Source organism: Pelodiscus sinensis, chromosome 16 (genome assembly GCF_049634645.1).
Source record: "Pelodiscus sinensis isolate JC-2024 chromosome 16, ASM4963464v1, whole genome shotgun sequence".
NCBI classification, from domain to species: domain Eukaryota; kingdom Metazoa; phylum Chordata; order Testudines; family Trionychidae; genus Pelodiscus; species Pelodiscus sinensis.
The window spans coordinates 21,849,768-21,877,657 of NC_134726.1; the positions used below are offsets into that span (position 1 = coordinate 21,849,768).

The 27,890-nt window shown below is 44.1% G+C and overlaps 1 protein-coding gene across 2 annotated transcripts; it reads left to right on the forward strand.

Annotated features, from left to right (window-relative positions):
- Positions 1 to 83: 83 nt before the first annotated feature.
- Positions 84 to 27,666, forward strand: LOC102445968 (acyl-coenzyme A synthetase ACSM4, mitochondrial-like). Of its 2 annotated transcripts, XM_006123135.4 has the most exons (14): positions 439 to 579; positions 5,649 to 5,914; positions 6,758 to 6,968; positions 7,200 to 7,407; positions 8,367 to 8,510; positions 9,417 to 9,573; positions 11,244 to 11,332; positions 17,155 to 17,278; positions 17,795 to 17,875; positions 18,682 to 18,783; positions 21,267 to 21,394; positions 22,590 to 22,689; positions 24,202 to 24,321; positions 25,789 to 27,666. In XM_006123135.4, exons 2-14 carry the CDS (start codon positions 5,714 to 5,716, stop codon positions 25,873 to 25,875), a joined length of 1,752 nt encoding a protein of 583 aa, XP_006123197.2. In that variant the 5' UTR covers positions 439 to 579; positions 5,649 to 5,713; the 3' UTR covers positions 25,876 to 27,666. The 2 variants fall into 2 exon arrangements, with proteins under 2 accessions (XP_075755528.1, XP_006123197.2); XM_075899413.1 differs by lacking the exon at positions 5,649 to 5,914 and having other exon boundaries at positions 84 to 579.
- The last annotated feature ends 224 nt before the right edge of the window (positions 27,667 to 27,890 follow it).

Consider the following 27,890-nt stretch of genomic DNA (forward strand, 5'->3'; position numbering starts at 1 on the left):
AAACAGATGCTAGCAGTTCTGGGTTTTGATGAATCAGCATTTTCCAAGGGAAACGTGTTTAGTCAAAAAATTCACAGTTAGCTCTACTTATGGCTGTATCACAATCTGGGTGAAAAATTCAATTTTGGAAGCTTTAAAGCCTTGCTGTTTTTATTTGTCTTTTTGACATCATTAGATAGTTAGCAGTTTTAAATGGGGAAAGAACAGAAGAGGCAAAGTACTCTGGGTTAAGGGACAAATGAGACACACTTTTCAGCAATGTAAATGATTACAAGATAACTATCCTTATATAGAAGATGAGCATCAAATTGCCTACTCTGTTATGCATTATACACTGTTTGCATCTCTTCAGTAAAAGAGAACTGTAAAAATAAACATGGCATCAGACTAAACACTGTTGATTGAGAAGGCTGGTGTGCTCTGTGAATGGTACTTGTATCCAACCAAAAGCTATTATTTAGAGTGCCTCTTCTAGGGGAACACATACCCGGAAAGCTGAAAGAACCAGTGGAGAAGGTTTTCCTTCTTCAGTTTTCTGAGTGCTCCAGTGTCCAGCTTGTTACTTACCACAGCGAACAGGTCAGTAGAATGTGTTGGGTTTGTCTGTGCCTGCAAATTCACTGGAAAAAAATGAACTGATTTATACAACTCTTTAAAGGACTCAATGCTATAGGGTAACATTTTTCTTTTTTACAAATTTAATTTCTTGAGTTCATTTTCTCCTGTCTTTGAACTGGAGAAAGTGTTGGAATCTGCTGTAATTTCTCTTATAGAGAAAGTGTCTGAGATTTTTGCTCACCTGGGAAATTCCAATCTAGAAAAATTTTCCCCAAACATTCTGACATGTTATTTTAAAAGAATAAAGCAAATGCTTCTTAGCATCTTCTATTCTCTTCAGTGTTTTCATGTGTAGTTTTCAGCATTACAACACAGTGTTGAAATTTTTTTAAATCAATAGATGGAAAGAAGCTGCTGCCATTCACTATGAGCAAGTCAAAAACTAGAAAAATTCTTGGAAAAACATTGCAATTTTCGAAATTGATTTTGTGGGAGCAAAAAATGAAGCCATTTTTTATCTTTTGCGAAATTTTCCATTTTTTAATTGAAATTATCACTGAAACTGTTAAAGAAATTTTTCATTTTACTCAAACCTGGGTTTTTTGGGGGGGGGTTAAACTGCAAACTGGATCTTCAATAAACTAACTTTTTTAAAGCAGATAATTTAATAATGTCCATTTTTGGGGTGAGTGGGATTAAGTCCATTTTTCAGCAAAAAAAACTTAGTTTGAAAAATTGCAACCAGACCTCTGGATAAGGGATGCTTTCAATTGCAAATGTTAGATTTAGTTTAAATTCTTCATCTCATCTAAATTCTGGAAAGGACTGTATTGATTTCTCATCTCTCTTCATTTCCGACAAAGCAGGCCCATTGCAATCTGAATTTATATTTGATGGTTCAATACCTCTGAACCAAATCTTCCTTATCAATCAGTCACTCGGGAGCCTAAACCTCTTTCTCAAAGAAACAAATCCTGCTCCTTTCTGAGTGTGGTTCCATTTCAATGGGGCTGGTCTCACAAATGAGGTGAGTATGATTTAGTCCTATTTCATTACAGAAAAGGCCAAATGAATCAAAACAGTTGCTCACTTCTCAGACCTTACCGCTTCATTTCCTTCTCACTGGGCTCAGTGGACGTATTACCTGAGAAAGGACTATAGAGTCTGGGCATTAGGATCTCTTCAGCAATATCATTTTAAACCCGGTTGCAGTTTACCTATTGACAACTCTTCGAATGAAAGTGTATTAAGGAGGGAGGGTCAAACAAGTCGGGGAAGAATCAAAATCCAAGTTCATAATAATGAGAAGCTTGGTACAACCTGAACTATATAGTGACAAAAGCTTCAACGGGGTAGCCGAGTTAGTCTGTAACAGGAAAAACTTAAAAAACAACAAATAGCCCGGTAGCACTTTAAAGACTAACAAAATATGTAGGTGGTATCATGAGCTTTCATGGGCACAGCCCACTTCTTCAGATGACCGGAGTGTTGGCACTTATCACTAGAAGATTTATTCGGTAGTATTCAGGTCCTTCATAATATCAAATGGAGGGCAGGGGGAGTGCAGAAGATAGGGCATTGGGTGGGGGCTCAGAGCAGGGGGTAAGGGTGCAGGAGAGAGGGCAGGGGGTCGGGAGATGTGGGGGTTCAGGGGAGGAGAAGGGTGCAGGAGTCTGGGCAGGAGTGGGGGGTTCAGAGGAGTGTTTGTGAGTGACTGGCAGCTTCTTTCCAGGGCTGGTCAGGGGCAGCAGGGACCACACTGCCCAGCTGCAACAGCTGCTTCCCAAGACCAGAGGGGAGCGGAGGCTGTACTTCCCACTCAGCAGCTGTTTCGCAGCTCTCCAAGTCTGTCAGGGCATAGGGGGCATGCTTGCTTGCTGCCCTCCTGTGGTAATTCTGGAGTGTAATTGTCCATGCTATCTCAGCCCTTCCTTTTCATTTGACGAGAAACAATCACATTCCATGCACATCCCATTGTCCTGGCACAACCAACCCCTGACCTTGCTTTAAGTTATGATAAGAGGAAGCTGCATAGCAAATTTGGTGGTCCTAGCTCTTACCATTTTGGGCTGTGTCTACATTGGCACCCTTTTCTGGAAAAGGGATGCTAATGAGACAAGTCGGAATTGCAAATGCCGCGGGGATTTAAATATCCCCCGCAGCATTTGCATGAACATGGCTGCCACTTTTTTCCTGCTCGGGGCTTTGCCGGAGTAAAGCGCCAGTATAGGCGGGATCTTTCAGAAAATAACGCCTTTTCAGGAATAAGGGCTCTTCCGGAAAAGGCTTTATTTTCCGCAAGATCCCGTCTAGACTGGAGCTTTTCTCTGGCAAAGCCCCGAGCCGGAAAAAAGCGGCAGCCATGTTCATGCAAATGCCGCGGGGGATATTTAAATCCCCCGCGGCATTTGCAATTCCGACTTGTCTCATTAGCATCCCTTTTCCGGAAAAGGGTGCCAACGTAGATACAGCCTAGGAGTAGTTCTTCAACAAAGAGACTCACAGACAGACAGATGGACAGGCAGATAAATGCACAAACTCTTTCAAATATATAGTAGATTATCCACTGACAGGATAATCTGGGTATAAACCAGATTGATCATGTCACACTTTTAATTATCAGGATTTAGACTCAGTAAACAATATGACTGAGTCTGTTAATTTTAAGTTTGTTTAACAGGAAATACATTCTAACTTATTACCTTTAAATAGTAATCACTAAGGCCATAGCTATACAAGGAAACTATTTCAAAACTACTAAATTTGACTTAAGAACTCTCAATGTAACAAATTCAAACTAGCATGTCCTCACTATGAGGAAGCCTTGAAATTAGTCCAAAATAGCACGTCCACATTGAACAGAGCCTGCCTCAGACTTAGAGCCCCTGGGAGCACTCTGGAGAGGGTGCCTGGAGGGTGATACTTCCTGTGGCTTCTTGGTCTGGCAAACTGCGATGTGTGCTTTTTGGGGTTCCTATCCACGCCTACATCTCACAAGGCATTCATCCACCCCCTCTCCTCTTACAGGACAGAAAAGGAATGCAGTGGGCACGCACCTTCTCATGAGTACAATGTAAGACAAATGTAGACCTATCTTGTAGCAGAGAACCAAACTGAGGAATGTGGCCCTGATCTAGCCAAATGTTCGAGCATGTGTTTAGTTTAAGAACCTAAAAAGTCCCACTGAAGTCAACATATACGCTTAATGTTACATACATGCTTGTTTGTGTTCCTGGATTGGGGTCTATATGATGAGGAGGAGGCATTCTAGCACATTGATCAGAGAAAGTCTGTGAGGATTGTTGCGGAAACCTCTTAGAAAAATCAGTACATGCTAAACACAAGAAAGTGAGGGAAATCAGGTACTGGGTTGTTTTAGCAAAAGTTAGAAATACAAAGTGGCACTCTTGGGGTGTGTCTAGACTACAGGGTTTTGTCGACAAAAGTGGACTTTTGTTGACAAAACTAAACCTGCGTCTACACTACCGCTGACAGTTTTGTCGATGCTGGTAAACCTCATTTTACGAGGAATGATGCCCTTTGTCTACAGAGTTCTGTCAACAGAAGGCATTATTGCATCTAAACTGTCCTTTGCCTCTACACTGCCATGTCGACAAAGCAGCTTGCTTTGTTGACAGAACTGGATGTAGTCTAGACGCCCTTTGCCGACAGAAGCTTTGTCGACAGTATCTTTCGACAAAACTTCTGTCGACAAAAGCCTGTAGTCTAGACGTACCCTTGGATATGGACATTGGTGAGTTAAATTACACTAGCTGACTTCAATAAAAATTGTGAGCGATTTGTACCTCAGAACACTAACTAGCCAGATATGAAGCTGCAAATTAAATCCAAGATTAATGCTGCAGATGGATAAGTTCTTAAGGATTGATGGTGCAAGATATAAATAAATGAATCATAGAATCATATAATACAAGGACTGTAAGGGACCTTGAGAGGTCATCGAGTCCAGACCTCTGCCCTCATGGCAGGATCCAGTACTGTCTAGACCATCTCTGTTAGACATTTATCTAACCTACTCTTACATATCTCCAGAGATGGAGATTCCTCAACCACTCTGGGCAATTTATTCCAGTGTTTAACCACCCTGATAGTTAGGAACTTTTTCCTAATGTCCAACCTAAACCTCCCTTGCTGCAGTTTAAGCCCATTGCTTCTTGTTCTATCTTCAGAGGCCAGGAAAAACAAGTTTTCTCCCTCCTCCTCATGACACCCTTTTAGATACCTGAAAACTGCTATCATGTCCCTCCTCAGTCTTCTCTTTTCCAAACTAAACAAGCCGAATTCTTTCAGTCTTTCTTCATAGGTCATGTTCTCGAGAGCTTTAATAATTTTTGTTGCTCTTCTCTGGACTTTCTCCAATTTCTCCACATCTTTCTTGAAATGTGGCGCCCAAAACTGGACACAGTATTCCAATTGAGGCCTAATCAGCACAGAGTAGAGCGGAAGAATGACTTTTCATGTCTTGCTCACAACACACCTGTTAATGCATCCTAGAATCATGTTGGCTTTTTTTGCAACAGCGTCACACTATAGACTCATATTTAGCTTGTGGTCCACTATAACCCCTAGATCCCTTTCTGCCGTAATCCTTCCTAGACAGTCACTTCCCATTCTATATGTGTTGAAACGGATTGTTCCTTCCTAAGAGGGGCACTTTGCATTTGTCCTTATTAAGCTTCATCCTGTTTACCTCAGACCATTTCTCCAATTTGTCCGAGTCATTTTGAATTATGATCCTATTCTCCAAAGCAGTTGCAACCCCTCCAAGCTTGGTATCATCTGTAAACTTGATAAGTGTACTCTCTATGCCGATATCTGAATCATTGGTGAAGATATTGAGCAGATCCAGTCACAAAACAGACCCTTGAGGAACCCCACTTATTATGGGTTTTTTTAAAATAGTGTGATCCATATTACCAACAGTCAATTATAAACAACAGATTGGGCATGCTTATTAAAAACTGTTTGTAATGATTAATTCGCTAAATCAGAATTAGACCCTCTGTCTTTGCTTGTTTGTCAAGCAATTTTTAGGATGACCTGTTGGTTTTGGTTTTGTTTTGTTTCAGGATCCACAACTATTTCACATATTTTCTTCCATGGTCCAAAACAACCTGATAACTCCTCTGCTGCCATGAAGACTTTGCTTAAGTTACAGATTCTCAAATCCTTGTGGCTTCCCAAATCAAGGTGTAGGCTTTTCCATAAACAGCCCAGGCTCCTTGCTTCACAGCTGTTTTCGCATGACAAGTCTGCTAGACAGGATGAATTGCAAGTCCCTGAATATTTTAACTTTGCAAGTGATGTGCTAGACAAGTGGTCTCAACTGGAAAAGGTAATATTTCTGTCACTGGGCAGATTAAAAATGTTATTTTTAATAACCCTATTTGTCATTTATTTAAAAGGAAAATCAGTTTCTGAAAATAATTTACATTGGAAATTAGCATGCTTCTCTTGCTTTATCATTAGAAGGACTGAGTTCCTTCAGACCTTGTTAACTTCTTTCCCACTGACGTCCTACAGGGACTCCTTGCCTAGGTATGGCAATGTGACCAATTAAGTCAAATATGCGATACAAAGTGATCTCTCTCTTCACTGAAGGGAAAATCTTTTCCCAAGGCACACCGATCTCCAAAATAGACTCTAATGCTGCACAGATCATCATGGGGGAAGTCCTAACCAACAATCAGCTTCATTATGTCCTTTTGTTCTGAGTCCATCATGCAGGAGACAGACCTGGTCCTCAGCATTCTCAAGTCATTACATTTCATCTTGTCTCTGTTACCCATCACGCTATTGATTCCCCTGACTCTGTGCCCAGACAATGAGGCATAATAAGTGAATTTTTTCATATCATCTGATATACCATGAAAAGGTTAATGCTGAGCATTAGAAACTTCAGGTGAAAGTCCAGATTAGCCAACAAACTAGGAACTGTTGATCTGTTAAATTCCTAGTGTTCAAAAGAAGTAAAAGATTACTAGCAATAATCAGGGCCAATCTACAGCCATGTGAGGTCAACAAGAGCTTTTTTCCATTGACTTTAATGAGCTTTGGATGATCTCCAGTGTGCACACCATGGAATGTACAGATCTGTAACAAACTCCTCCATAGATGCACATCACCAGTTTGATTTAGAATGATCTTTTTCCTTTTAACCCCTTGTGCTGTTTTGTAGGATGGAAAGAGACCATCAAACCCAGCCTTCTGGTGGGTAAGTGGAGAAGGAAATGAGGTGAGGTGGAGCTTTGAGGAGCTGGGATTTCACTCCAAAAAAGTGGCCAATGTCCTCTCTGAAATATGTGGGCTGCAGAAGGGAGACAGAATTATGCTAATTTTACCCAAGATACCAGAATGGTGGCTTGTGAATGTGGCTTGTATGCGAACAGGTCAGTATGAGATTGCTGAACTTGATAGCAGAAATATGTTAAGAATAGAATTTTGTTATGCTAAAGAAGAAAATTATATAAATTAATGAACTACTATACACATTTGCCTACAACTGTTGATCCAAATTCATTCTTCTTGTAAGTTGAGGAATAATACTTTGAGTCTGTTCCGAGACAGAAAATGATATAATTTGAAATGTTCTCTTAAAAACAACCTTATTGCTCTTCCAGGAATCACCCTTATTCAAGGGACATCCCAATTAACAGCTAAAGATATCTTGTATAGACTGCAGGCTTCTAAGGCCAAATGCATCATTGCCAGTGATACAGTGGCATCCGCAGTGGACTCAGTTGCATCTCATTGCCAGTTTCTGAAAACTAAATTAATTGTATCTGAAGGCCGAAGAGATGGGTGGCTGAACTTTAATGAACTATACAAGTGCGTATTCTTTAGCAGTGCTATAATAATAGGATAGAAAATGAGTTTTTCTCAAAAATACCTTCTGTCCATTAGACCCAGAGATAGGCATTAATGGAGTTTTTTACAACTGCGCGCTGATATTCCCAAATCAGAGTTGGTGTCTAATAGCAGTCTCTTCTCAGGTGGGTCCCATCCTATCCTTACTGAATAGACTTTATGCACATGAAATAAGGGCAGGAATTAGAACTTATGTTATTTTTGTCTCATTTGCTCAAATGTGTCTATTGTGGTCCTTGGTACTCATGTAGACATTTCCAAATTTCTTCCTTTTGAAACCTAGACTGGATGACTCAAAGCAGATTTTCTTGCAGTATTTCTGTGCTTCCAAATTCTAGCCTGGTCAGCTAGGTCATGCCAGTAACATTTCTAATGGTAGCTTGGAATTTCTGCTTCTACGTAGACCCAGGAAAAAACACACAAACATGACATTTTCTTTCAAGCTAATCCATTTTTTAGATTCAGTTTAGGTCACATTCTGTTCTCTCTTTTTCTGAATGTATTCTCCTATGGGTGGCTACCCAATTTTTACCCCATTTCTTCAATTCTCAGTTTTCTGAGATCCATTGAACTGCAAGTGATGATATGGTATCCATATCTCCCTTCTTGATTTTCCCCACTAATATATCCTACATGAAGTTTCCCTGGTGTTTCCTTCTCTTTCTTCTTTAAGAAGAATCTACTATGCTGATGTTTTGCTAACTTTTCCATTATTTCGGATTTAATGATGGATGAAAAATGAGACTAGAGTAAGGCAAGCTATCTGAAGGAAAGTCAGTAATAGCCAAAGGTCACAGGAGGAGTTTCACCTGGGATGGGAAAGAGGGCAGTTGCAACACCTAATCCACATTTGTATGTCAAAGCTTCAGTAGATTGCATCTGTATCCAATTTAGCCACCTTTATATTCCGTATTTTAAAGATCACAACCTGCAGATCACATCTGCGTTAAAACAAAGATTCAAGACCCAATGGTTATCTACTTTACCAGTGGAACCACAGGTTCTCCAAAGATGGCTGAACACACTCAGGGCAGCCTTGGTCTCAGACCTGTCATAAGTGAAAGGTAAGGACTGTAGCTCTGGTAATTTTATAACAGGGGGCCAAACTTAGTGTGAAGTTGAAAGCATGGATCTGATTGACCAAGATATCTGAGATACACCAAACGTCTGATTAGGAAGCATTGGGTAAGAAATATGCAATGTGTGGCTTCAATCCTGCTCCCTTTTGATGTCACTGGCAAAACTCCCACTATCTACAAGGGAAGCAGCCTCAGAGCTCATCTTTCCATGATGAATTAAGGAATGACTCCCAGAGTTTCTTGAAAGGGATTTAAATGACAACCTGCAACTGGAGATGACTCTAGAATTACAGTTTCTGTCAGGGGCGGCCCGAGGCTGGCTGCAGCAGCTGGTGCCCCAGGCGGAATGCGCGATTGGCGCCCCCGCCTACACGGCCGTCAATGACGTGATGTCATCATGGGGCGCCCCGGGCATCCTATTGAAGGCGGCGCCCTAGGCGATGGCTGAGTCGGCCTATACTCATGGGCCACTCCTGGTTCCTGTAGATACAGAGCATCTTGGGATTGGACAGCTGTGCGAAGGCAAGGGAACTCTATGACACAGGTCACCTTTGACACCAACACAACCACTGAGATCCATGAATTGAAAGAGTGGACTTCCCAATCTCCTCCATTGAATCCCCTGCTTCTTCCTCTCCCACCCCACTTCCCTGCCACATAACAATGTAAGAATAAAAGGAATTTCATCCTGATTAAATTCAGAATCTCCCCTCCCCTGTTCTCCCACATGGGTGATTCCTGCGAAAGAGAATGGGGCCCACAAGCTCATCATGAGGCAATACCCTTGTTAATGCTCAGTGTGTACACAACGAATTAAAGTTCTTGATTTCTAACTTCATTGTCTATTTAAAAAAAGCTTTTCCATAACCACTGTTTTCTCTGTCATATAAGATACTGGCTGGATTTGACTCCTGAAGACATAATGTGGTGCTTATCAGATACAGGCTGGATAGTGGCTTCCATGGGGTCTGTTCTTGATCCATGGGTTTTCGGATCAGGTGTCTTTGTACACAACCTTCCACGGGCTGAATCAACAGTTATCCTAAATGTAAGAAAAAAGTCATCCTGCAGATTTATTGAAGTTTCCCCATACACAAAGTAAACCTGAAACAATCTTTGATTAACTGAGCAGCTCCTCCTAGGTAATGCAATTTGCTGCATTTGTTGAATACTTTTTTCACTTCAAGTCAATCAAAAAGTTTTGTTGAAATTTTAACCTTTTCTCAACTTTTTTTATTTGTCTGAAAATGCAACAAATTTGACCCTGTTTCATAATCAGGTTCATCTTAAACAAATCAGTATTATTGACAAAATAAGGATTAGATGAAAAAATCCCAACTAACTCTAATCCCGTCACTCTTTATTTCCAGATTTCCAGAATATGAATGTAAAGTAACACTCAAAATCTATAAGTGGATACCCCAAAGAGAGCTAGAATGTTAGTATAGTTGATGCAGAAATAGTATTTGATAATACCAGTGATTGATGTAGATTGAAACAGAAAAACTGGCTAAGGAGGGCGAGACTAGGGGAGTGGACTTCCTCTCTGCATTTAGAAGAGAAAGGGGGAAAGCTCTGCCCTATACTCTCCCATACTCCCCTAGGCTAAATTTACACTACAGCCCAAATTGTCTATCTGAGATCAATCCACCAGCTGCTGATTTAGTAGTGAAGACTAGGGATGTTAGATAGCATATAACTGAATAGTTGTGTAACCTCATCAAATTTTAGCAGTGACACGACTATTCGATAGTCTCCAGAGGTGGGGCCGCCAGCCAGTGCACTCCCGGCCCCATTCCCAGGGAGCCACCTGCCACCCTGCACTGCTGCCTCTGTATTAGAGGCAGCAGCGCAGGGTGGCAAGCCAGACCCAGTCTGCAAGGGGAACCGGTTTAAAAACTAGCTCCCTGAACAGACCAGCTCCCACCTGCCATCCTGCACTGCTGCCTCTGATAGAGAGGCACCAGCACATGGTGGCAGCAGTGCAGGATGAGTTCCCAGCTTCTGCCCGGGCCTGCCGTGAACAGAGGCTTCTTCCTCCCTCCTCATTTCAGAGGCAGCAGCATGGGGGGTGGGGCAGGTGGCTCCACAAATCCGATGCTGGGAGGAGTCAATTTTTAAGCCAACTCCCCCCAGCATCAGCTCCTGTCTGCCCTCCTCCACTGCCTCTGTAGAAGTGGCGGGGAGGGGGGCAGGCGAGTCTGCAGAGCTGGCATGCGCAGACAGTTGGCTTCAAAGCCAGCTCCGCACACATATCAGCTCCTGCCTGCCCCCCTCACCCTCCTTGCTACTGTCTTTCTATCAGAGGCAACAGTGCAAGGATCAGGGGGCAGGCAGATCCAGCTCCCCCCTCTCCTTGGCTTATCAGTTAATCGTGTAGTCATGTAGCTAGGTTAAATGGTTAATCGTGTAGTTGTCTTCATGTTGACATCCCTAATGAAGACTTACCAAGGCAACCACAGATAGCTCTCTTGTCAAACCTGTTATTCTACCCTGGATTAGAAGAGTAAGGGAAGTCAAGAAAAGAGGTTCTCCACTGATCCCCATGGTGTAGACTCTGTGGTAACTCAACTTAAGGTATGTCTACTCCATCTATGTTATTCACATAGCTGGAGTTGTGTACCACAGGTCTATTCTCTGCTACAGTGTAGCCCTGGACAGTGTAATCTTTTCTGCAGTTCACATACAAATGTTTTTCATCTTGTTTTAATTCATTAGACTCTCTCCAGATTTCCCATCACCGCTATGTTTGCTGCTCCGACTTTGTTTCGCATGCTGGTGGAGGTACCTTACCAAGACCTTAACAGGTACTGCAGAAGATGACTTATTAGCAATACTTATCTGAATAGATTTTAATTAAATCATAGCTTTAGGTGTTTGGCACAATGTATTGAGTTTCATCAATATATACAACATCTTCATGAGAAGTTCAGAAGGTCTGCATAATTTCTCTATGAAATGTGGAGGAAACAGCATTTTCAACTGTTTCCCTCCACAGTGTAGAGGTCACTCAAAGCTGACATTTTTAGCAAAGCTCAAATTTTGGGTACGTCTAGACTACAAGCCTCTTTTGAAAGAGATTGTCTAGACAGCTACAACTGTTTCGAAAAAGAGAAAGGCAATCTGGATGCTCTCTTTCGAAAAAGCCCTGTTTGTGTTCAAGAACACCTTTTTTCAAAAGAGCTCTTGAAAAAAGGCATTCTTCCTTGTAAAATGAGGTTTACTGCTGTTGAAAAAACCACTGCGTCCTTTCGATTTAATTTTGAAAGATCACAACATCAGTCTTGATGCAGGTGAAATTTTTTCAAAAAAAGGCCACTTAAAAAAAAAAACCTCTGTAGTTTAGAAATAGATATGTAGCCCTGTTAGTCTGATCTTGCTGAAACAAAAGGAAGGACTATGCAGCACTTTAATGACTAACAAGATGGTTTATTAGGTGATGCCAAAAGGTATGAAGCCAAGTTGATCAAACCCCAAAACAGTGTTCTCGTGAACCCATTTAAAAGGGCTCAGATTCCATGGTGATGGGGGATTTTCTGAAAACATAAGTAGATTGAGCTGGTGGGTCAAGTTTTATACAGTGGTCAGAAACAGTAGCTAGTGCCATGACTTCAGGGCTGGGAATACAACCCTCCAAAGATGACCTTCTGCACGTGCCCTGTTTGATCATGAGGTGGAAGCACTCATGAGTATTCTTTTGTAATGAACTGCTGATTATTAGCAAAATTCTCTACCAGAGCTTTCTGTTATCAAAGGATTTTATTTTTCATACTTCAGCTATGTGTTTTGAATAGTGGTACGTAGATGTTATTGTGTGTGAATGGGAGCTGCTGTAATGAGAGCCCTATCTCCCACTCGTCACCCCCACCAATTTTATCTGACACTTTCTTACACTCCACTGGTTTGCCTTTCCTGCTATCGGGCCAGATTTATAAAGGTATTTAGGAGTTATTAGAACTGGGGTAGATGGCAAGTAGGTACCTGTCACTGTCTTCTCTGCATAGAGGCATTGTAAGCACCTATATATGGGATGTTTAGAAAGCTGGGATAATGGGCTAGTGTTCTGCCTAACTAGGTATTTCAAGCATGCAAGGTGACCTTGAAAGTGATGAAAGATTGGCCAGCCTCTGTATCTGAAATAATCACTGTACAATCAGTCACCACCTTTGACTGTCAAAGCCATTACATTGTACAAGGGCACATCCACTATTCAGTGCAATGCTGGATAAGAGGAAAAAGTTGCACTCCTCTCCCTCTGGAGGCCCCCCTCAGCACTCACAGTACCATATGCTGCTGAATAGGATGTACCCTGCTCCGTAGATGCTCTCCACCCTCTGTCCTTTCACCTCATGTTGCTCGCCCTGTAAATCTATTCTTTTCTGTACATATTCTTCCTTGCCTGCTTCAGACCCCTTTGTCTGTCAAATGTGGTCAGAGGCAGGTGCTAGGTTAAGCTTGACCCAAGTTTGGCTAGGTGTTGCCTGGTTAAATGTAAGCATATACTCTTACAATGTTATTCATTATATATTGTACTAGCAAATTTATCTGACAATACTTGGGTCCATAATTTGGGATTTCCATCAAGTGTATTTTGTTTTTTCATCCCTATAAAGTCTTATCATTTACTATGTTTTAAGAAAAAGGACTACAGTCAATTTGGTTTCCAGTAACATTTTCTTTTAGTTTTCAAACCTTATGCTAGGGGTGGGTAGGGTTGCCGGATGGTTTCAACAAAAATATTGGACACACTTGACCTTACATCACAATCTACATTACATCTTATTTAGAAAACACCGGACATTTATATTTTCTCAATTTGTTTCCCGAACAGAGAGCTCAAATACTGGACTGACCAGTTCAAAACCGGACACCTGGCAACCCTAGGGATGGGCAATAATTTTTAAGGGGGAGGGCCACTTCACAAATTTCTCAAGAAGCCCCGGGCTGCCCCAGAAGGGGTAGGACATCAGATAGAAGGGGTGGGGCAAGATACTTCTTGTGCTGCCCCATCCACAGATTTTAATTGGCTTGGGATTGGGGGACCACGTGAAGTCTTTGCCCCTGGCCCCCTGTGGTCTAGAGAGAACTGCTAGCTGTTTTGAACAGCTGCTGGTTCCCTCTAGGTGCCGCACACCGCTGGTGGCAAGAGGAGACTTCATGCACATCCCCTGCCCCCAGGTCAATTAGAACCTAGAGGCAGGGAAGCATGTGAAGTCTTTGCCCCCTGCCCCTGCCCCTGCCCTGCAACGGGTGCACAGTACCTAGAGTGAACCACCAGCTGTTCTGAACAGCTGGCTGTTCCCCCTGGTGCCATGCACCCCTTGCAGGATGGGGGAAAGAGACTTCATATGCTCCCTCTTCCCCAGGTCTCGATTGGCTTAGCAGTGGGGGATCAGTAGGGTGGCCGTGGGCCAGATCAACCCACTCGGCAGGCTGGATCCCACCCCTGTCTTACGCGTTGATTTAGCTATGCCAAGACAGAACAATACTACCAATTTCTCTATTTTATCTCTTTTCTGTAACGTTTATTGAGAAGCAATCCTATTCCAGGTTCATCCTATTTTTCTGACTCATCTTGGTTCAGTGTCTTTCAACATTTGCTCTATTACGTCAGTTTGGAGGACTGTACTTGCTTTAGTGATTCTGTCTTGTTTCTGTTTGGTTTAGAGGTGAAAGTAAGCCACTGCTCCCGAGCGCGCCACTCCAGCAAGAAGAAACTGGCCGGCTGGGGCACTTAGCTGCAGGAGGAGGCGTGGCATGACCCAGCTGGGCTCACAGGGATTTCTGTTAACCTGCAGGCAAGCAGGTTAAAGGGGCTGACTGGGGCTGCACCCCTTCACCAGTCTGGGCCTGCTCCTGCCCTGTGCTCCCTTCCAGGATGCTATTTAGGAAAAGTAGGGGCAGAAGCCCTCCAGCCCCTGAGATTCATTTATCCATGTTGTTTGCTGTTCCCCTTCCCCTCGGGGTGCGAGAGCAAAGCGTATAGCGTGTGTGCATTCCTCTCTCTCCTGGCTGGGAAAGGCTGGAGAGCAGGCAGAGGAAGGAGTGAGCTTCACTTTCACTCCTTGGCTACGTCTAGACAGCATCCCTCTGTCGACAGAGGGATGCAAATAAAGCACGTTGAAATTGCTAATGAAGCAGGGATTTAAATATCCCACACTTCATTAGCATGAACATGGCCGCTGCTTTTTTTTCAAAATGGAGCTTTTTTGAAAAAAACCCAGCAGCCTAGACACGGATCTGTCAAAAATAAATGCTTTTTCGACAGATCCTGTATTCCTCAAAAAATGAGGTTTACTGGTTCTATCAAAAAGGGTTTATTTTCAACAGATCTGCGTCTAGACTGCAGAGGTTTTTTTCCAAAAAGCTCCGTTTTGAAAAACAGCGGCAGCCATGTTTATGCTAAAGAAGCGGGGGATATTTAAATCCCTGCTTCATTAGCAATTTCGACGTGCCTAATCTACAGCTCTCTGTCGACAGAGAGGTATTATCTAGACACAGCCCTTGAGAGTTATGAAAGGGAATAGCAAGCAGCCTCCTTATACGAATATTGGGTAGGGAGCCTGAGCCCCCCATCCTCCCTAAATAGCGCCCTTGTCCCCTTGCACTCTCTGTACCCACACATATCCCAGCCCCTGCCTTGAGCCCTCCTCATACACAACAACTCTGACTCCTGCTGTCCTAAGCACACCCTACCCCTTCCCTGAAGCCCCCACATCCTCAAGCCCCTGGCCTGACTACTGCACCCCCAAACTTCCATCCCCTGCCCTGAGTCCATCCACACCAACCAAAAACTCCTGCCCTGAGCCTCCCATACTCCATCCTACACTTAAATTTCTTACAGGTACTGTCATAACACAATTCCCTCCCACCTCTTTCCGTGAGGTGGGATGCGATACAACAGAACCTGTAAGAAATTAAGTTACTTTCACATCTGGTTTGATTTTATGGGAAGTACTCCTATTCCAGGCACATCCAGTTTTCCTGGCACAAGCAAACCTTTATATTGCTTTAAGTTATAACAAGAAGAAACTTTCTACCGAATTTGGTGGTCCTAGCTTTTATTGTTTAGGAGGCTTTCTTGATCAAACAGACTGACAAACTCTCTAATAAGTGGATAAGTAGATAATCACTCTTTCCATCTAGCTCTAGGATTAATTTGCTAATACAGTTGTTTAACCTGATCGGATTGTTGGTTCTACTTTTTCTGCAGCTGTTCTCTTTCCTTACCAGACATGCAGGCATGTTTTCACATGAAACTACACCTAAAATATACATTTTACATATTGCATTCTATGATAGGTGACTGGCCCAGGCACTGCTATAGGTATGTCCCTGCCTAGTATAAAATGTCAAGTAGGCACTCCGGGTATGTCTACACTAGTTCATTAGTTCGAGCTAGGTAGGCAAATGAGGGCAACCGGAGTTGCACGAGGAGTAACGGTAGTTCGAATTAGGATCTCTAATTCAAACTACCTACTCCTTGCTGCGTGTAGCTGCGGGCACGGAGTTTGGACTAAGGGGGATTTTAAAATGGCAGTGCCTGGGAACTTGCAAATGAAGCCCAGGATATTTAAATCACGGGCTTCATTTGCAACTCCGGTTGCCCTTATTTGCCTACCTAGCTAGAACTAACAAGCTAGTGTAGACATACCCTCAGGGACTCCATGTCGGTACGGGAAAGCAATGGATGCAACTGTGCAGATGTACTTCTAGGGGAGACTGTTCCTAGGTAGGAGCCCTAGGTTTCCAAGCTATGGCCATTTGCTATGGGGTAGCAGCAGTGCTCAGGATGCCGACTCTTTGGTGCCAATGAGTAGGAAAGCATGTGCTTAAAGGGATGTAGGTGCTTAAGGAGATAGGCGTCAGCTGAGCAGTGCTATTATAATGACAGTGTCATCTAAGTATAATTGATTTGGACACCTATCTGCCTCTTTGGTTGCTGAAGTACCTTTAAAAATCTGGCCCGTAGCCCATTCCTACCAACCCTTTGCCTTGCAAACCAGCTGACACTCACACTGACTTATGTGTAGTATACATCTCTTCTGAATGTGGCTGTAGATATGGGTGAGGCTCAATAGGCCCAGAGGGCAGAGCCCCATTGACAAAGCACTGTGGTCCAGATGCTCAAAGGTATTTAGGTGCCTGTCTAAACAGCTGTATTATTGCTTGCTATGCCACTGGAGAGCTTTAGTGAAGATGCTGCTATGCCAATGGGAGGGCATATACCAGGATGAGTATCTGAGGTAGACCTGGCCAAAGTCCCATTGATTTCAGTGAGGTTTAAGCATCTTAATACTGAGGATCTGGACCTATATGACTTATTGTAAGCATGCAAATAATCCCATCTCTAGTCCATACAGCCCTTACTTCACTTTAATCATGTACTAAAATCCCATTGATTTCAGTGGAACTACTGTGCAACGTTTATCACAGTCATATGTCCTTGCAGAATAAGGAGTTAAAATCTCCTCCTCATATTTCAACTAAGGGCTTTCCATTAGTGTTTGTAGACATTTTCTACCCCTTTAGCTGCTGTGCTTATCACCAGTGACCACTGGGGTCTACCAACTGGCCCCTTTTCCCACAGTAGCTTTCAGTGACACTTTTTTTTAAAATTTTTATTAAGTTACAAGTTCATGAGTCTACAGCAATGCTTGAGTGGAGGGGAACCACTTAACCCGGAAGTGACTGAGCAATGGAAAAGGAAGACTGGCCTGACTATCCGTGAAATATATGGACAGACAGAAACAGTACGTTCAAATGGGCTAATCATGTGTTCATTGCTTTTAATTTCTTTTGCCTTTTTGAATTTTTGGTTAAAAAAGCCAAAAGGAAACAATTTGTTACTTACTTGAAATTTTAAGGAAGAGTCCATTAAAATAAAGTAACTTATAAACCGATGTTGATTTGAAAACCTGGCTGTCTTGTAGAGCTCAGGGGAAAGGTGGGATTTTTTGAGCATTCGTTTTTCCATAGCATTCTAAATAAAGTGAGAAGGAAGAAAGAGGATGTTATTGCTGAAATACAGGCTTGGGGGAGGGAGGTGTCAAGATACCTGGACTCTTTTACAGGTTGTTTCACAGACTTGCTGTGTGAGCTCATGCAAGTTACTCCACTGTCCCAATCTATAAAATAATTCCTTAGGCCACAGAGTTTTTGCAAACCTTAATTCATAACTGTTTGGAATTGAAGTAGAAAATTAATAAATGTAGAACTTGGTTGAATACATATAATATTTTTGCAGAAATAAAGCTCTCTTTTTTCAGGGAATAATTTGTTCAGTTTTCAAAGGGATGAAGATTAAACCCGGATCAATGGGAAAGGCAGTTCCCTTATATGATGTCCAGGTTTGTTAATTCAACTTCCTGTCTTATAGCAGTTTAAGCCCTGATCTACAGTAGGGCATTATTACGAAAAACCTCCCCTTAGATCAAATTTATAAGCAGAGCTTCCGCAACTACCAAGCCCGTTATTTCAAAATGAGGGGCCACTTATTTCAAAATCTGTACTCCTGCTTTCTTTGAGGGAATAACGCTAATTTTGAAATAGTTATTTTGAAACAGTGTTAATGTGGATGCTCTAGTGCCGCTATTTCAAAATAACTATTCCCCAGAGCAGTGTTTCTCAACCTTTTTTTTTATAAAGTATCTCTTTTTCAAAAAAAATTATAAGTACCCCCAGTACCTACAGTTTTCAGACACACAAAAAATTGCAGCACACTGTTTAAATAACTTAATCGTAGATGGGCAGGCAATGAAATGTTTTGGTGTAAAAAGTACAAAAATAATAAAAGGCTGTAAATCTTAAAACAAAAGATCAGTTTTCTCCAAATTTCAGTTGTGTTGACGTACCCCCCAGACTTCTCTCGAGCACCCCAAGGATACTTGTACCACTGGTTGAGAAATACTGCCCCACAGTAATTCGAACTAACAACTCCCCAGTGCTTCCTGGGGCTCTAAGTCGAGGTAGCGCATCCACATTAACAGAACCTGTCTCAAACTAATTTTGAGGCTTCCCCATAGTGGGAACACATTATTTTGATTTTGTAAAATCAGGAGTTTTTTAAGTCAAATTTAGTTATTTTGAAATTATTTCCTAGTGTAGACATGTCCTAAGTTATTTGTTTTACTGAAGTATGTTTTTCTTCTTCTAGATCATAGATGAGAATGCTAATGTTCTGCCTCCTGGACAAGAAGGGGATATTGCCCTCAGAATCAAACCTAAAAGACCAATTGGTCTTTTCTCTAAGTACATAGTAAGGAATCTCTCTTGCTCCCATAGGAAATCCCTGTAATTCCACAGTAGATCCAAAGATCCCTGTTTTCCCCAGCTTTTATACCTACTCCCTACCAGTCCTCCCCAGCATGGAGAATCTGAAGGAACTCTCTTCAATGAATAGCTGCTTCAAAGTACCTAACTTGGAGTGGTTTCCATTGTATGTGGGTTTATAATTTGATTCAATGGTTCTCAACACACGCGCACACACACATACAAATTGCTCCAGCACCCCTGCTTCAAAGTGTCAATGTGGCCAGGTGAAAACAATCTAGATCCAGATTTCAATCATTCCAATGTTTGGAGCCAAGGTTTCGGTTCACCACCTTTTAAAACTGTGCTCTCAAGGTAAGCTGAAGTTCCCTCTAGCACATCCTCACAAATGACACTGATCACACTAAGAATTATATGTGTACTAGCCAATTAGCCCGTCATAAGACGGAATTTTCAGGTCTCTCCTCCACCTTGGTCTTTTCTCCTGAGCCTCTGGTCTCTTGCGCCGTCTCTCTCTCTCTCCTCTCCTACTGCCTCCCCCTCTCTGTCTCAGCCCTCCTCCACCTCCTGCCTCTCTCGCCTTCTGCCTCTCTCTCTGTCTCTTTCTTTCTCTTCTCCCCCTCCTGCCTCTCACTCTCCCTTTCTCTTCTCCTCCTCCTCCTGCCTCTCCCTCCCCTCCGTCTCTCCCCACCCCCCTTTCCTTCCCCTTCCCCTCCCCCTCCTGCCGTGGCACTCAGCTGAGTGCTGCCTGCTCAGCCAGGCCGCCGTGAGGGAGCAGGGTGGGGCGGTGACGTACACGGCCAGGAGGCAGGGCCGTGTACGTCATTGCCCTACCCCCCCTTCCCCTCCCACCGCGGGAGAGGCCAAATGGCCCCTTGCGCTGCTGGCTCCCTTGCGGTGGCCCGGCTAAGGGGCACAGCACTCAGCTGAGCACCACAGTGGGAGGGAAAGAGAGGGAGGTGACGTACATAGCCCTGCCCCCGGCCATGTAAATCACCGCCCTGCCCCCTTCCCCTCCCTCCGTGGCGACTCGGCTGAGTGTAGCACGCTCAGCCGGGCCGCAGCAGGGGAAGAGAGGCGGGTAGGGTTGCCAGGTGTCCGGCATTGTACCGGACAGTCCGGTATTTGTGTGCGCTGTCCGGTAAAAAAAAATCAGAAAATACTGGACATATGCAATGTCTGGTATTTTCTGATTTTTCTGTCTGCGCACCGGAAGGAAGCCTGGTGTGGGCAGGGGGAGTGGCTGGGAGTCCCAGCTGGGACGCAGGACCGCGATTGCTGCTGGGAGCCCTCAGTCGGTTGAGTGTGAGGAGGAGGGGAAGCCTCCTCCTCGCTCGTGCATCGCCGGGACCCTGCGCGGGACAGGCAGCAAGTGCCAGGTCAGTCTCATTCCACGCCAACCAATTTGCTCACCCCCCCCCCTTCCCGGCCGGCCGGTTCTCCCCCACTTCTCCTCCTGATCTTCCCCGGCCAGCCCCCCTGCACCTCTCCCCCAGCTCTGCTTCCTGCCAGCCCGTTCCTCTTCCTGATCTCCCCGGCCAGCACCGCTGCACCTCTCCCCGCCTCCGCCAGCTCTGCTTCCCGCCCCCCCTTCCTCCCGGCCACCCTCATGGCCCCCGATCCCCCCCATCTGTGCTTTCCACCCCCCCTTACTCCTGGCCAGCCCCACCTCCTCCCAGCCGGTGGTCCCCCCCCCCAATTCTGCCCGACCGCCCCCCCCGACCAGCCCTGCTTCCTGTTAGTACTCAGCTGAGTGCCACGGCGGGAGGGGAAGGGGGGCGGGGCGGTGACGTACACAGCCCCTCCCCCTGGCCATGTACGTCAGCGCCCCGCCCCGCTTCCCCTCCCTCCATGGCGGCTCGGGAGGGGAAGGGGTGCGGGGCACTGAGTGCTTGGCCAAGCCGCCACGGAGGGAGTGGAAGGGGGGCGGAGCACTGACGTACACGGCCGGGGGCAGGGCCGTGTACGTCAGTGTTACAGACTCACAGACACTGGGCTACTATATATATATATGATTGTGCATTATTCATGCACCTATAATACACCTCCATGTGGATATAAATCTAAAGGTTTGAGCAGGTGATGAGGAAGTCCAAGAACCTGGACTTCCTTTCCTAACTGTGCCACCGCCTTTCTCTGTGACCTAGATAAATAAAAATATGTAAATAAAGGGTGTAGCAGAGCAAGCCTCTAAGTGTGTCCTGGGGAATTCTAGGAGGTATCTGTAAGCAGAATGCCTCCAAGGTCTCCTTCTTTATTATGGAGTGAAGCTATATCTAATTCTGACACTCCCCATCAATTAGTCATATAAATCTTTGAGATTGTGTTACCAAAGATCCTATTTAAAGATAATGAATATTATTTATTTGTCTTGAATTGTTATATATTAATATGCCATGCAATTTTGATCACTTTACCTTTATGTGTAAAACAACATTAAAGATTTTGTCATTTGTGAAATGTTATCAGGATAACCCTGAGAAAACTGCTGAATCGGAACGTGGGAATTTTTTTGTCACTGGAGACAGAGGGACTAGGGATGAAGATGGATATTTCTGGTTTCTTGGAAGATCTGATGATATCATCAATTCTTCAGGGTTAATTTGTTTTTACTGGTTTTGCAAGATTTCTGTAAGGTTCAGTGCTATATTCACATTTATAAGAGATTAGAAGATTTACCCGGCATTACTCAGACCCTTAACTCAATTAATTTTTAGTTTTCATAATTTAAATCCTTGCTCTGGGAGTGGCTGGGGATGAAGGATTCAGTATGCAGGCTGCCCCAGGGAGAGAGGACAACTCCAGCCCTCTCTCTCACCGCAGCAGGTTGGGGCCAAGTGAAAAGCAACTCCAAGTACAGCTGGGGAGGGATGCATGTCCCCCAGCTGGGGCACAGACACACAGACAGACCAACACACAAACTCTCTCAAATATATAGTAGATAGCTGTCCCTTTCTCCACCCTGCCCCCTGCTGTTCCAATGGGGTTACAGCTGCCCCAATCCCCATCGCTAGCCCCTTGCTGCCCCCTGTGGTCATTATATAGCACAGAGGTGGGCAATAATTTTTGACAGGGGGGGCCCTTTAGACTTTTTTGAAGTGGCTCCAGGCTGCCCTGAAAGGGGCGGTGCCTCAGGCAAAGGGGACAGGGACGAGATACTTCCTGTTTCCCCGCCCACAGACCCTGATTGGTCAGGGAGTGGGTGAGCATGTAAAGCCTGTGCCCCTGATGGTGGGAGGAGAAGTCTCATACTCCCCTCCGCTCCCCAGCCAATCAGGGCTTGGGGCCTGGGAGAACATGTGAAGTCTTCTCCTGCCCTGCCCCATTCCTTCTAAGTACCACACGCTCCCTGCAGGATGGGAGCAGGGTGGGAGGAGACTTTGTGCATTCTCCCTGCCTTCAAGCCCTGATTGGTTTGGGGATGGGAGGGAGTGCAAAGTCTCTTGCTCCCTGCCCTTAGGCATGTGGGGCTTAGAGTCAACCACCAGGGTTGACTCTAAGCACCGCACGCTCCCCAGTCCCTAAACCCTGATTGTCCTGGGGGCTGGGAGAGCAGCAAGGCCTCTGCGGGCTAAATCAACCTGTTTGGAAGGGCTGGATCTGGCCCGTGGAGGCCCTTTTGCCTACCCCTGGCCTAGAGGCAAATAGCTTTTGTACCATGCCTAGCACAGCGTGGGTCTGATTTATGGTTGAGGCCTTAGGCAATAATCAGTTTTTTCTTACCCCACTACTGTTTAAAAGTCATATTCACACCAGGTCAGTATAATTAAATACCTCATTTTCCTATCCTAGGTATCGTATCGGACCCTTTGAAGTGGAAAGCGCATTGCTGGAGCACCCAGCTGTAGCAGAATCTGCTGTTGTCAGCAGCCCAGACCCACTCAGAGGCGAGGTAATGAGGCTAATAGTGCAGAGGAAAATATTTCATAGAGGCAAACCAGTTTGTGATTCAATGTACAAACTGCAGCTGTTGCACAGCATCGTGTCAGCATGAATAGTCCTTTACCGGGATGATCAATAGAAACCTATGTACATCTCTTCCCTCTACTTACTCATCTCCATTGTGATGGACATAATTATGGTGACAGAAACTTTCCCAACAATAGACCTTCCTATTAAAGGCTGGTCTACACACCCACGTTGTAACACTTTTACACTGCCAGTATAGTTAGAGCAGTACAGCACCTTTTGGCTGTGTCCAGACTCAGGGGTTTTTTCGAAAAAAGTAGCCTTTTTTCGAAAAAACTTCACCTGCGTCTAGACTGCAGCCGCGTTCTTTCGAAATTAAATCAAAAGAACGCGGCTTTTCTTTCGACGGCGGTAAACCTCATTTCATGAGGAAGAACGCCTTCTTTCGAAAGTTCCTCTTTCGAAAGAAGGCGTTCTTGAATGTAAATAGGGCTTCTTCGAAAGAGAGCATCCAGACTCACTGGGTGCTTTCTTTCGAAAAAGCGGCTTGCTCTTTTGAAAGTTCCGCGTGCAGTCTAGACGCTCTCTTTCGAAAGAGCCTCTTTCAAAAGAGGCTTGCAGTCTAGACATAGTCTTTGTGTGGCTGCAGTTTTTGGCAGAAATGTGCTTATATTGCTACAGCTATTCCCATGCTGGAAAGGGAATAAGCTATACTGGTACAGGCAACTTTATTCTGGTATAATTGTATCCAGATCAGTGGTTACATTGATTAAGAGGTTACACACTCCTAATCAGCATAACTATCCCAGGACACCATGAAAGCACACTTCTGCCACAGTAAAGTGGAGCTGCACTGCCTCAGGGTGAGCTCTGGGAGTTGTGTGCAGGCCCAGCCAAAAATTCTGCGGGTCCCAAGGTGGCATATTGTGGTTGGCTGCACTGAATGGCTGGACAGTTCCCAGCCAAGGCAGTGAGCAAGCAACCAAGCAGGCTGGCACCAGGCAGTGCGGGGCCCAGGGCAACCACCTTGCTCATCTTGCTCTAAGGCTGGGCCTGGCTGTGTGAGCAGGGCATGCTCAGGGCTTCAGAGAAATCAAAGCGTCCGGAGCTCCCACTGAGCACAGTCATTGCAACCCCCCTTCCATAGGGGGCACCAATATACTTCGTTCTATGCCAGTGAGCAATATGTACATGGCATGGCCACCTTTGGAGAGGGTGGAAGCACTAGCCAGCAGCAACCATTGTGACTGTGCACTACAATTGTGCCTAAGCCCTCTGCACTGCTGTGATAGGCAGAGGGGACAATCCTTATACTTCTCCTTTCACTTACTTTCCTATGCACAGGTTGGTCACAATCTTTTGAGACAGATTGGCTTGTTCCTGCATCCCTTAATTATCTTGTGGTCTGGGGATCATATTGCTAACTAGGAACTAAATCTAAAAATTACTATTGTACTGCTGGTGTTAGTTTGGTATTTTTCATTTTACCCTGTAGGTGGTGAAAGCTTTTGTGATTTTGTCAGCTGCCTTTTCCTCATGTGACTTGGAAAAATTAACACTTGAGTTGCAGGAGCATGTCAAGAAAGTTACCGCTCCGTACAAATATCCCAGAAAGGTAAGTACCTCCCTGGGGTGATATTTAACATAAAACATGCCCCCTTAAATCTCTCCAGAATGAATCATTCTGGTTATACTTAGAATTACAAAGATTCCTTCAATCATCTAAAAGAGAGCTCAAGCTTTAGGGAGACAGTCTGCTTCAGAGAAACTTTCCTAAATCTCTTTTATTTTTCAATGAAATTATTTGATAATAAATGTATCTTTATCAGAGGGGTAGCCGTGTTAGTCTGAATCTGCAAAAGCGACGAGGAGTCCTGTGGCACCTTATAGACTAACTGAAGTGTAGGAGCATAAGCTTTCGTGGGCAAAGACCCACTTCGTCAGATGCATATAGTGGAAATTTCCAGAGGCAGGTATAAATATGCAGGCCAGGATCAGCCTGGAGATGACGAGGTGGATCCAATCAAGGAGGATGAGGCCCACTTCTAGCAGCTGATCTGGAGGTGTGAATTCCAAGAGAGCAGAAGCTGCTTTTGTAGTTAGCGAGCCATTCACAGTCTTTGTTTAATCCAGAGTTGATTGTGTCAAACTTAAAGATGAACTGTAGCTCAGCAATTTCTCTTTGAAGTCTGGTCCTGAAGTTTTTTTGCTGCAGGATGGCTACTTTTAGATCTGCAATTGTGTGTCCAGGAAGATTGAAGTGTTCTATGTTGCCATTCCTAATATCAGATTTGTGTCCATTGATTCTTTTTCGTAGCTGAGTGTGTAGTTGGAGAGATTGACGATATTGCTGGGTGAGTTAGGGGTACCACTGTTGTGGCCCCATGTGGCAGGTAGGATTTTAGACAGCTTACAGTCCTTTTTCCTCTGTAGAGAAGTGAAGTGTGTAATGTAGATCTCCTGTACTCCAGATTGGAGAGCTCTTTTTTGATGTTTTCCTGTTTGCTGTACAGGATGCTGATCAGGTGGTTCCTGATCAGGTATCTTTGTACCTTTAAAAGTATTCCTGGACCAAGTATAATGTCTTAATCAGATATTTAGTCCCCATGTTCCAAACCAGTGGTAAAATCATCAGCTTCTTACTTAGCTTTTACCTAATCCTTATTCAGACATATTCCAGGGTTGTCAGTGGAAATTCCCCTAATTAAAGCCTGAAGGATTTGTCGCTTAGGCTTTGGAGTAAACATATTTACAGAAACCACCAGAGGTATCCACCTTAGGCTTCTTATGAAACTCGGTGTGCCTGGAAAACAGTAGGTACAATCAGTATGGGCATATCTACACATATAGCTCTTCCTACAACATAGTGCTGTGCACATCCCCTAAGCAACATTATTCATACCCCTGTGCTACATAAGTTATGTCAAAAAGCTGTATTGTAGACATAACCTTAGTTAATACCTGATTCTGGAAACTCTCTGGCAAATTACTCCCATTCTTCTATATGGGGCCAGAGGCACTATTACAAAAAATCCCGAAATATCGCTGATAATCATACCAAGCTGGTTTGTGTTTTTCCTAGATGGAATTTGTCCAACAGCTACCAAAGACGATCACCGGGAAAATCAAGAGGCATGAGTTAAGAAACAAAGAATGGGGACGAAAGTAACACTGTCAGAGAGTTTAACATAGCTTCTTTCACTTCATTGACACCTTCTAAGCTGTAATGCTTCTTAGGGTGCCCTGGACTGTTTTACCTTGTCTCTCCGCTACTCCCACCCCACTGCCAGCAAGAGAGAGACTTTCTGGCACTTAACCAGTCTGTTAGTCACCCAAACAATCTCCTCAGGGCAAAGCAAGCCCTCATTTTGGTTTGCATAGGTTCACCCCAGTCCTCACACCCTGTTGGATAGCTGAAACCCAGCCAGGTAGAAAAAACCCAGGTTGTCTGCCATTTCATCAACATGTGGCAGGAGAGTAATCTAGATCATATTATGGGTCAATGAACAGACTTTGTGAATGTCATACACAGCTTACTGGGTGTGATTATCCCTTTAGCAGCTGGCTCCATTCTTCTATAATATTGTGTCTGTGAGCCTATGGCCAATTTCTTCCAGTAGCTACGGTTGCCAGATGGTTTCCACAAAAATACCGGACACACTTGACATTACATCACACTCTACATTACATCTTATTGAGAAAATACCGGACATTTATATTTTCTCATTTATCTTTTCTCAATTTGTTTCCCAAACAGAATGCTCAAATACTGGACTGTCTGGTTCAAAACCAAACACCTGGCAACCCTAACAGTAGCATGTACTGCGGTCAGTGGGCCAAAAGACTCACCAAGATGGGGTGTGGCTCTGTGCCTCCCCTGAAGGGACGGGGTTGGAGCTAGCCTCTCCCAGACCTCTCTCAGTGCTGCCCGGAACATACCACATGGGATTCCAGTGGTGATTTAAAGATCCCAGGATTCCCGTGGCCACCACTACCACAGTAGCAGTCATGGCAGCCAGGAGCCCTGGGTCCTTTTGAAATCTGGGCCCCAGGGCACTTGCCCCCATGCTTCCCCTTCCCACCCCCCTATTGGCAGGCCTGACTGTAGTGTGCTGAGTTCTAATGACATACGGATGCTTAACTCTTCAACACCAAGGCTGTGTCTACACTGGCAAGTTATTCCGGAAAATCAGCCGCTTTTCCGGAAAAACTTGCCAGCTGTCTACACTGGCCGCTTGAATTTCCGGAAAAGCACTGATGATCTAATGTAAAATCATCAATCCTTTTCCAGAAAAACTATGCTGCTCCCGTTCGGGCAAAAGTCTTTTTCCGGAAAACTGTTCCGGAAAAGGGCCAGTGTAGACAGCACTGTACTGTTTTCCGCAAAAAAGCCCCGATCGCGAAAATGACGATCGGGGCTTTTTTGCGGAAAATCGCGTCTAGATTGGCCACCGACGCTTTTCTGCAAAAAGTGCTTTTCCGGAAAAGCATCCTGCCAATCTAGACGTGCTTTTCCGAAAATGCTTTTAACGGAAAACTTTTCCATTAAAAGCATTTCCGGAAAATCATGCCAGTGTAGATGTAGCCCAAGTATTGCACTTTGCCCCCTCAAGAAAGCTTAATTTTCTGGCATGTGATCTTTTATGAGTACACCAAGTGTCTTTGACAATCAGTTGTCCTTGTCCATTCACTAAACAGCAAGTCATTTTAAAGAACAGCACCTTTTGGGGGGCTGAGAAAAAATTCAGCATCCCTAGAAGTGTGTGTTGAACTCTCTGCTGTTGGGCTTTTATTGTGATTATAAAACTAGATTTGGAATGTGATTGTTTTGAATAATGAAAAAGAACATTTATTTGCTAGGAATAAACACTTGTGCATGGGAATAAAATAATTTCTGTGCAAAAGATTGCTGCAATGAATGAAAAAGAAGTTTAATAAATTCAGTATGTACTTTGCACCACTTTTTGGTTTTGGCTTCTTTTTAAAGATACATCAGTGTCTCACAAAGATTTTAAAATAATGTTTAGTTACCTTACTCTGATGTCAGTTACATATGTGACAGCCATTCAGGCAAAGTAATCATTCCTCAGTTATCTAGTCTTGCAAATCTCTACATTCAGTTCTCTTCTCTTTTCCCTTGACACTTTTTATTTCTGACATCATCTGCATTCATAGCTCATATTC